This window comes from Leucopleurus acutus (genome assembly GCF_964270905.1).
Source record: "Leucopleurus acutus genome assembly, chromosome: 18".
Taxonomy (NCBI): Eukaryota; Metazoa; Chordata; class Mammalia; order Artiodactyla; family Delphinidae; genus Leucopleurus; species Leucopleurus acutus.
The window spans coordinates 78,688,870-78,699,920 of NC_139160.1; the positions used below are offsets into that span (position 1 = coordinate 78,688,870).

Here is an 11,051-nt window from a genome sequence, read left to right on the forward strand (position 1 = left end):
CCCTCTGTTTCCTTTTTGTACAGAGAGCAAAACCTCAGTCACCAGAGTTTAGCCCATCAGAGTGGCTCTTCACAGACATTTCATTTTAGGAGAAGGAGGCGAACAGGTAAAAAACGAAAATAGCGAGTGTTATCTTGGAATTCTTTAAAAATACTAAACCTGGGTTTTGGTCCCCTGTGCTGTGGGCTGTCACGAGCTCTTAGGTCCTGGACTGGACCGTTGTTGCCAACTCTGTTAAGTCACTGGACCCCTCAGGGTGGCCTGGAGACACTGCAGAATCCCTAGTCGTCTCTTTGTTGACTAGGAATTGGATTCATACATTTGAGAAAGATTTCTTACAGTTTTGGAACAAAAATGTTTCCTTTGCAGATAATCCAAAAATTAAGCCAATTAGAATGGCCCAGTCTCTGAGCTTCCTGGTCAGTAGTTGAGGCTTACTGTAGTCTTGGATATTTATAGAATAAGCAATTCAGTGTTGTACTCAAAGAGGGGACTATCTGTAGTCCTTTGCACTGAACTATACTTAAATTTTAAAACAGTAAATTAGTACTACTGTAATGTTTTTGTGGCATTTGTGTGTATTCTAAAAATTCGATTATCTAATATTTATAAGAGAGTTTGGAGCCTTTTAAAATAATCTATAGTAACAATTTCATGTACAGTCAATTTATTTGTAGTCTATTTTATGCCCTTTTCCCTTTTTTGTGCTTTATGTTCGTTATTTTACAGTTTAAAATGATCCCCAAGCGGAATGCCAAAGTGCTGTCTAGTGTCCTAAGCTCAGGAAGGCTGAGATATGCCTTGGTCAGGATACAGGTGTTAGATAAGCTTTGTTCAGGCATCAGTTACAGTGCTTTTGGCTGTGAGTTCAGTGTTAACAGATCAACAATATACGTCAAGTAAGGTGTTGCCAAACAGAAGCACATGTGAAACCAGGTACATTGAACAGTTGGTGAACATGTGAGCAGAGGATTATAGTTTTTCCCCTGGGAGCAGTGGTTTGGTGTTGCCTAAAGTAGTGTTAACAGTGCCTTTATAGAACCTAATTCCTGAGAAGATGCTGTATCTCCTAAAATCTTGAACTCTTGTGATGTTAATGCCATAAAAGTAATCATTTATCTCACTTAAATTTGACTTTTAAAAAACTGTTTACAGAAGTTTACCTCATTTCATTTTAATATTACTGGAAAGAGATATTCAGATTTTTCTTAAAATGTTTATACATGCTAATTTTGAATAAACTGCAACTTTTTCCCCCTCTATTTTAGATGGAAAACAGCGGAAAAATGGTTTCTCGATGCTTTGGAAAAAATTAAAGCAATTGGGAATGAGGTATTCTATATAATATCTGTAATACACACACACACACTCATAAGTGTGTTTAGTATTGAATGAGGAAGATAATATTAGACCGTCTTTCTTACCTAGAATATAATAACCTAATATTTATCATAGCAGATGTTTGTTAATGTTTGACTTGTCATGGTATGCAGTGTTTTGTTACGTGGTACAAAATGAGTCTTTCTAATTGAGAGGGTAGGTGTTGGCTCTTTGCTTCTTAAGAGGCTCTAGTTTTGATCTGGGCGTAATCAGAGTATATTCCATGATTATTTGAAACAGGGAATATGTGATCATACAGGGAAGCTGGTAGGCACTGTAGCATCTGACTTGTCCTTGTCTAGAACCTCTTTGACCAATGGGTACATGTAGCAGCAGATCCCACTTCTGCAGGAATGGGGCCACATGTCATTAAAATTAGACCTATCATTGCTCTTCCTTACCTGATACTTAGTATATATTTAGATCTTTAACCAGGTTCTGTCACATGAGAGGTGCGTGAATTTGTGCTCAGGAATTAACCTTCCAGCTATCATGGATGTGTAAACACTGGTATTATATTAAATGCTGACAGTTTGAGACGCTGTAAACTTCTGTAGGTCAGAGGTTTGCATGCTGTTGCTCTTTGGTTCCTGATTCTTTTATTCACGCCTGTGTTGTCTTACTCTGTTCTGATCATCACTTCCCAGTGTCCTTCTGTTCCTGCCCCCAGGAACACTTGCCCACAGCATACATCTTCCTTGGCTATAAGTTCCTCTTTACTGAGACAGACGCAGCTGCCCTGGGCCTGCCAGGCGGCGGTTTACTGCCCCTGTCGACACAGCTTTGTTTATTTTGGTCTCCTTAATTGTCATGTGAACCTGAAAACACTATATATCTGTGTGTTTGCACACGTATGTAAAGCAGGTCTTCCACAGCTCAGTCTTGGGTGGTCGGGATAATGCCTGTGTTTCTGTTGATATAGGGTGGCCACTTATCACCTTGCCCATTTTCAAAGAATTGAATCCCTTAGGACCTTGCTCCTTGGACTGCAGCCGCCGCATCAGCGTCACCTGGGAGCTCGTTAGAAGTGCAGAACTTCACATCTGCTGAACCAAAATCTGCAGTTTTAGCAAGATCCCCGGGTGATTCTCATGCGCAGAAAAGTTTGAGATGCACTGTCATAAACCACATTTGAAGTTGAAATTATATACATCTTTGATGATCAGAAGACACTTTGGATTCTTGCAGACACTTAAAGTAATGGTTTAAATACAAAAGCACAATAGTATGAAACTTTCAAAACGCTCATTAAACAGTTATATGAGGAGGGGAAGATATTGTGTGATTTAGTTGTAAACTGCAGCAAATGTCAGAGTAGCCCAGGAAAGCAGGTGTGCCTAAGAATCGTAGACGGTTTGTTTCATTCACATGGGCAGTGCCTTCCAGAGCTGGGCTCAGGGGAGTTAGAGGGTGTGACCAGGTCTGTTTATTCCCTTAGTTCTGACTTACTGCTGCGTGTCGACTGTGTCCTAAGCTCTGAGCTAGGGGTTGGGAGGCAACAGAAAACTGGTTTGATGTTGATGCTCTCAGATCAGTGCAGATAAATAAATCGCCAGTAATAATACAGTGCACAGAAAGGGCTGTGATTGAGGAAGTAAAGGACTCCACACAGACTTGATGGCCGGTCAAGAAGGCCTTCTGGGTTCAAGGAAATACACCTCGGTCCTAAAGGATGGTTGCTAGCCAGGCAAAAGTAAGGAAGAGGGTATTTCAGATGTAGAGAATGGTATGTGCAAAACTGGAGCCAACTCAGTATGGCTTGGATTTTCAGTTCACAGAGAACGTCAAGAAATGGGGCAGGAGGGGTAAGTGTGGGTCTTCAAGGGCCTTGAAGATGATGTTAGAGTTTGCACCTTGTCGAGAGGTGGCAGGACAGTAGGAGCTTTAAGACAGGTGGCGTGGTCAGACTCATATGATGGGGCCCAGACAAGACGTGTTAGTGATGGGGGTGGCGTTCTGATGAGGGGGCTGATACGCCATCCCCGGAGGGGTCAGGGGTGACGTGGTGCTGTGTGCTGAGTGGCAGAGCACCAGAGGGGTGAGGTCGGGGAGCTGGGCTGACAGGGGAGAGGGGATAAGACGTTAGCATGTGGTGTGCTGGACTTGAAGTGCTTGTGAGGTTGCTAAGTAGCAACATTACTGGGCAGATGGAAAGCTCTGGGCTGGAGGTACAAAATCTGAAGTTCTTTGGCATAGGTGGGCTCTTTGACAGAATAGTGCTAATAAAATAACGCTCAGAAAAAAAATAAAATAAAATAACGCTCAGGAAGTGTCTTCTAGTAGGAACGCTGGAAAAGCAACTCAACAGTCTTGCCTAGTGCTGTGCAAGCACCAGGAGAGAGCCCCTCTCGCACAGAGGAGTGAAGTCATGCAGTGCAAACGGGTCAGGATGAAAAGTAGCTTGTCATCATGGGTCTGATGTGCTTTGTTTTAGGTAACAGTTGACAAATGGGAACCTTTGTTGAACAACTTGGGCCATGTCTGCAGAAAACTTAAGTAAGTGAAGTAAAGCATTTTCAGAAATATTCTTTGTGAGTAAAAGTTTACTTAATTTTGTGTAGCTCTTTTCCATATTTTTATTTAGCTTTCTTGTACTTGGCTACTCAGAGGTAACAAGAACAAAACAAATGTTTTTATTACCTCTGTTGGTATAATTTTATTTTAGAAATATATTGAGAATTATAATAACTTCTGTTTTCTAGGATTAAAAAATTTTAGTGTTCAAAATTAATTTAGAAGAATTAGGACAGTAGGAGCTAATTAAAGCCATATCCATATCCTAACTCACTCTTCTCCTCCAGATACCAGTTTTATGATGTGATGATTGATGTGATAATAGATGCCAATTGAAAAAGAGATTCTTTGGTTAAATAAGTTTGGGAACCTCGAGGTTACTCAAAATTTAGCAGGTTTTTCAGGATTTCTTGCAGTCTTTACTATGCGTTATGAACTGCAGCATTTCCCAAACATTATTAAGCACAAAACCTTTTTTCACAAGAGTTTTTACAGAGCAAGTATTGCAGAGGATTTGGGGAAATGCTGCTCCAACTCCTGTAGACCTTAAAGCAAAACAATGTGGTTGCTTTTAACCATCCCTGGTGTAGGAGGCTTGTCTTCACATAAAAGAGGTCTTGCTGTGCGATGGGGCATAGGCCCAAGGGTCAAGAATGGCATTCAGCTGGTAGCCCTGCAGGAGTGCCCACCCTCAGCTGGAAGGCAGGAAGACCCACTGAAGATACGCAGTGGATGCGAAGGACCGTTGCCATCTAGACTGTTTCTCTGATACAGGAAAGTGGTTCTTACGTGGCTACATCAAGGAGTACCCACTGCGCCCACTGACTGCTTTCTCTCTTTCTTCCTGTTCTCCTCTCCTCCCTCGTCTTCTCTCCCAGGAAGTATGCTGAAGCCTTGGACTACCACCGGCAGGCACTGGTGTTGATTCCTCAGAATGCGTCCACCTATTCTGCCATAGGGTATATCCATAGTCTGATGGGCAACTTTGAAAATGCCGTGGACTATTTCCACACAGTACGTCTTTAGTCTTTTGTTTGGACCTAACTTTAAATCTGGTTAACAGTTACCACTTTTTTAAAAGACGTTTTCTAGGCAATGTTTTGTTACTTTAGAGAAGTGCAGTTTAAAATTTACATTTTAAAACTCCTCAGGCAACCTTGTATTTTATTCTTGTCTTTGCAGAGCAAAGTCCGTGAATGTCGTGTAGTAACTCCTCACATTAGAGCAGATGTGAACCTTGTCCTGAGTGTCAGTGAGAGACACAAGTGTCCAGGAGTGTTTGTCAGCGCAGCTGAGCTGGGTGTACATCTGAGGAGCCCTTTGGGAACTCCATTCTTTCTATTTATGACTTAAAAGTAATTCCCTTAGATCATGTTTGTAGATGAACAAAGCTTGTGCATTCATCACTGGGAAAGACTCTCCCCTTAATCCACATGCAGTATTTCATCAGCTCTAAGCCACCATTAATAAGCTAGGTGACCACACACAAAAATATGCTGCCGTTTACACTTTATCGTAATTCCTTCCTATCACTTAGTTTTTCTGTACTTAGAAAAAGTGCTCTTTTGGACATATTAGGACATAGATTTTTATCAGGGATCACTTTACTACCTACATAAAAAAGAAGGTGTAAGTGAAATAAATAGTTAAGATATTCATTTCTTCCCATTCAGAGTTTGCTCCTTCTAAATCACTTTTGTACCAGGTGGTCATTCCTGTTTTCCCAAAATTGTGTCCGTGTGCCAGTGCACATGCCCCATTTCACTCAGGTTCCTCCCAGCCAGAGACATTGGCTCTGTCAGAAAGTGTCACCAAAAGGTTGTTAGACAACAACCACAAGTCCAGTATCTTCTGTAGGTGTTCTTCAGGGGGGTTGTGGTCTAGTCTGTGCTCTTGGTGTGGCCGCCAAGCCCACATTACTGTCACAGACTCCCGTATCATGGCTGTGCCCGGCGGACAGCAGTAGTAAGAATCCACCTGTTGAAAGACTTCCCAAGTTTAGAAATGCTAGAATTTGAAAAAATGTGCGTCTTAGAATCGATGAAACAACTGTTTTTGGAGAAAGAGATAAAATTTGAGAAAATGCAATGTTTCAAAGATAAATTTGTGAGTGATAGATTCGTAACTGATTTTCAAAGGTTGGTTAGAGATTTTCAGGTAGAGTGAAGTCCTGAAGTGCCGCTGAGATAACCAGAATACTTTGTGAGCAGCAGAATACTTTCTGAGCAGCAGAAGTGTTTAGAAGTGTTAATAGTTTTTGTGATCTTTCAAATGTCTGTATTTGAACATTGTGTAATTTACCTCTCTTCTATGATTTAATTAATACAGAAGTCTTTGAAGGCTTTTTGTGGAGATACAGGTTTTAAAATCTTTTTGGAGGAGGGGATTTCGAACGTAAACAATAACATAGTGTAATGACCCTCCGCCTGCCCATCGCCCAATTTCAACAGTCATCAACTATTGGCTACTCATGTTAACTGTATCCTCACTAACAGCCTCCCTCTACCTCTACCCTGGGTTCCCTGGAGTATTTAGAAACGAGTCCTGTGAGAATGTTTTACACCAAAGAGAAGGAGACAAATTTTCTTGTAATAACCGTGCTGAATCTTTTCTGGCAGGCCCTTGGTCTTAGGCGAGATGATACATTTTCTGTTACAATGCTTGGTCATTGCATTGAAATGTACATTGGTGATTCTGAAGCTTATATTGGTAAGATTATAATTATTCTTATTGACGTTGTATTCCATTTTTTAGATTGTTGTATATCTCTTTAGGTTTCTCAAATTCTCATGTAAAGTTCTAAGTTCATCTTTCTAATGATTCTAGCTACATTAATATTAAGAAACTCCATTTATTTCAGTGGAACAACGTGTGGAAATTAATGATTCATTAAGTATCCATTCAGTTTAAAGTTGAGTACTTGCTGTATGCAAAATACAGTTATAGAATATGTGTAAAGCACTGTGATATACAACAATCAATCTAATTGCATAATTGAAAAAAATCTTAAGACAGATTTTTCTAATAAGTAAATGAAAGGGCTCTTGCCTTAATATTTTACAATGCAGAGCATAGTATGTAAATCTTTGCACTTCAGTGGACTGTTAAGTTGGCTTACATTCACATTACAATGCTATGTAATTCTTTAAATTTTTTTTAATGATTAGCAAGTCATAAGGTAAGTTGGTATGGAGTTGCTGTACTTGGGTGCCCGCTTAGTTATGAACATTGTAAGGGAAGGAGCATTGCAGTGAGGTTACATCTTGAGAGCCGGACTCTGGGGTAGGCAAAGACTTCTTTAACAGGGTGTAAAAGCAGAAGAGGAAGAAGTGCTAAATTAGGCTTCAATAAAAGTAAAAACTTGAGAGCAAACTGGCACATTAGAGACCGAGAGGAGTCCCTCACAACACATAAACTCATCAAAGAACTTGCGTCTAGAATACAAAAAGTCCTATGCATAATCCTACAATGGGTAGAAATTCCATCAAAAATGGACAAAGTACTTGAACAGGAATTTCACCAAAGAGGTTATTCGGGTAATTGCAAAGTCAGTGAAGGTGCTCAGTATCATTACTTATCAGTAAAGTGAAATAAAAACCATAACGAGGGCTTCCCTGGCGGCGCCGTGGTTGAGAGTCCGCCTGCCGATGCAGGGGACACGGGTTCGAGCCCTGGTCCGGGAAGATCCCACATGCCGCGGAGCAACTAAGCCCGTGCACCACAACTACTGAGCCTGTGCTCTAGAGCCCGCGAGCCACAACTACTGAGCTCACATGTCACAACTACTGAAGCCCACGCGCCTAGAGCTCGTGCTGCACAACAAGAGGAGCCACCGCAGTAGGAAGCCCCTGCACCGCAGCCAAGTGTAGCCCCCGCTCGCCGCAGCTAGAGAAAGCCTGCACACAGCAGCAAAGACCCAACGCAGCCAAAAACAAATAAATAAATTTAATTAAATGAAAACAAAAAAAACCCCACACCGTAATGAGGCACCACTATAAACCTGCCAGAATGGCTAAAAGTGAAAAATACTGACTGGTAGTACCTAGTGTTGGCAGTGGCACGGAGCAGCTGGAATCCTCGTACATTATTGATTATTGTCGGGGTTATAAACGGGTCAGAGCTCTTTGGGAAACTGTTTAACAGCACATCTGCTAAAGTTAAATAGGCCTTTGCTGCCTAACACACCACTCCGGCCAGTTTCCCACAGTCCTGTGGGTCGGTTCATGGCTCTTTCGCTGGTCTTCACTTGGAGGGGCTGATGGTCCAAGATGGCCTCATACACAGGGGGACCTCAGTGACACAGCTGGGCTTCTCCATGGGTCTTTAACCCAGGCTTCTTCATAGCCTGGTCATCTCAGGGTCCTGAGGGACAAGAACTAAAGCATCAGGACCCCTTGGAAGCTGGAAATTGCACAAATCGCTTCCATCACATTCTGTTCATCAGAATGAGTTGTGATTAAGTGCACCGTCAACACAGGAGGGCTTATTCAAGGGCGTGGGTGCTGGGAGGTGTGATTCATTGGGGGCGATGGAGGCAGTGACTTTCCGTGCTGATCTTACAGTGTAGCAGCTCTGCTCCCAGGTTTATGCGCAAGAGAAGCAAGTGCCTCGGTAAGCCGGAATCACACGCAGGATTGATCATAGTGGCTTCTCTCCCACAGCAGCTCACTGGAGACAACCGAGGTCCAGCAATAGCAGAGTGGAGAACACTGCACAGTTAGAAGAGCCAACGACTGAACCGTGTTGTAACATACATGAGTCTCACGAGTTTTGACCAGAAAAGAATATATACTGATTGATTCCATTTATACAAAAATTAGTAATAAGCAGAACTAATCAGTGGTGATAGAAGAATGAGAGCAGCGATTAAAAGGGAAGGTTCACTAGAGGGCCCTGAGGTGGTTTTCTAGGAGCTGGAAATGCTCGCTTTTGGTCTGGTGGTGGTGATGTGGATGTGTACACATGTGGAAATTCATCCAGCTGTGCACAATTCCCAGTTTGTGTGTTACGGCTCAATTTTTAAAACTTAAAAAAAAAAGACCTTGGGTTGAAATCTCAGGTCTGCCACCCAGTAGCCCTGTGGCTTTGGGGCAAGTGTGAGCCTCAGTTTCCACATTTGTCCAAGGAGGAGTTGTGAAGCTTAAACGCAAAAGTCCTGTAAGGCTAAGAAAGGTGTGGAGATACAGTACTGAATAAGATGGACGTTTTGCCTGTCCTCACAAAGGTAATGGTCTTAGAAAGGAGATTTCCAAGTGTATTGTTCATTACATATTAGTTTATTTTATTGAGGTAAAATTGACATATAATGTATTAAATTCAGGTGTACAACATAATTTAATACTCGTAAGCATTGTGAAATGACCACCACAGTAAGTCTAATTAACATCTGTCACAAAACATAGTTAGAAAAAATTTTTTCTTGCAATGAGAACTTTTAAGGTCTGTTCTCTTAGCAACTTTTGAATATGTAATACAGTATTATTAACTGTAATCGCCATGCTGTACTATTTTTATCTTAAGAAGACTTGGATGTTATTATCTGTTAAAACATCTATTACTGAAAGCTGTTAGTTTGAACTTTGTAAAATTGTCATTTTGTTTATGTCGGGAATGATTGGACCTAATACATCCATTGTTCTCACGATTTTGATTTGTAGACAATGTATTTCCCTTCACTGTGTTTCTGTATACCTGAGGCTTGTGACTGCACCAGGGCCAAGCGCCAGCCGGCAGCTCTCCGTGTGCAGCAGCTGAGGAAGCACCGCGCACAGGCTTCTGTCGGTGCCAGACTCGCTTTGGAGATGGGGCGGCTGCTGAGCCCAGTGGAGCTGAGCCTGCACGTGCTTCTGGGAGTCTCCCCACAATCTCCCTTCGTCCCCAAGATCATGATGGGAACGCTTCTCCTCCTTAGCTATGCGTGTGCTCTTACAAGGACATCTGACCTAAACGATAGAGCGGTGCCATGTATTGGTGGAAATGACAGGTAAATGGAATTTCTTATTTTGTTCTTACTGTGGCATTTCTCTCTTTTTAGGAGCAGACATCAAAGACAAATTAAAATGTTACGACTTTGATGTGCATACAATGAAGACATTAAAGAACATTATTTCACCTCCGTGGGATTTCAGGGAATTTGAAGTAGAAAAACAGACAGTGGAAGAAGCAGGGCTTGCACCATTAGAAACCTCAAGGAAAACTCCAGATTCCAGACCTTCCTTGGAAGAAACCTTTGAAATTGAAATGAATGAAAGTGACATGATGTTAGAGACGCCTATGTCAGACCACAGTACATGATTCCAGATGGGTCCCAGTTCCCCTGTGTCCTAGAGTAGGTCAGTGTTTCCTCTCATCCTTGTCTTTAAAATGTCCCATTTCTCAACATGCATCCAGACCCCACCTCTGCATTTAGGAATGGAGACCTGCCTTAAGAGCCTGGATCACACACCTTTGCAACAGATGTTTTCTGATCCTACGGAACAGTTATACAAAGTGAAATAAAGAAAGTAAACCATGTCTTAGGTGGTTTTTTCTTTTTCAATAGACTTTTATTTGGGGCTAATTTTGAACGTACAGAAAATCTGCAAAGGTAGTACTGAGAGCTTCCGTGCACCCTCACGCAGTTTCCCCCATTGTGAACATCTTATGTGACTGTGGGACTTTTATCATAACTAAGAAATCCACGTTGGTCTCTAGTAACCGAACTGCAGACTTCTTTGGATTTCACCAGTTTTCCCATGAATGTCCTCTTTCCGCTCCTGCATCCGGGGGCCACGCTGCAACTAGCTGTCAGATTGCCTAGGCTCCTCTTGACTCAGACTTTTCTTATCTTCCGTGACCTGGACAGCTTTGAGAGGACTTGTCAGATATTTTGTAGAATGTTCCTCAGTTTGAGTTGTTTCAAGTGTTTCTCATGATTGGACTGGGGTTTTGGGTGTGAAGTACCTTTCTCACCACATTGTGTCAGGGTTACATGTTATCAGCATGACTTACACAGGAGGTGTGGACCTGATCACTTGGTGGCAATGGTGTCTGCCAGGTTTCCCCACTGCAAAGTCACTATTTCCCTCTTCCCACACTTTAGAAGCAAATCACTAAGTCCAGCCTACCCTCCGTTTGTCGAGGGGTTTAGGTTAAGCTCCATCCCCTGACAGTTTCAT

General features: G+C 42.1%; 1 protein-coding gene across 1 annotated transcript in view; it reads left to right on the plus strand.

The window, feature by feature from the left end:
• The window catches only part of CDC16 (cell division cycle 16), a gene marked incomplete at its 5' end in the record, with an annotated part of 28,205 nt that extends 18,005 nt beyond the window's left edge, over positions 1–10,200 (plus strand). The window contains 5 exons of the mRNA XM_082859273.1: positions 1,269–1,332; positions 3,815–3,876; positions 4,773–4,908; positions 6,513–6,603; positions 9,929–10,200. Of these exons, the coding sequence (XP_082715399.1) occupies positions 1,269–1,332; positions 3,815–3,876; positions 4,773–4,908; positions 6,513–6,603; positions 9,929–10,188 (613 nt within the window). The 3' untranslated portion in view covers positions 10,189–10,200. The remainder of the gene's footprint in view (positions 1–1,268; positions 1,333–3,814; positions 3,877–4,772; positions 4,909–6,512; positions 6,604–9,928) is intronic.
• Between the last annotated feature and the right edge of the window lie 851 nt (positions 10,201–11,051).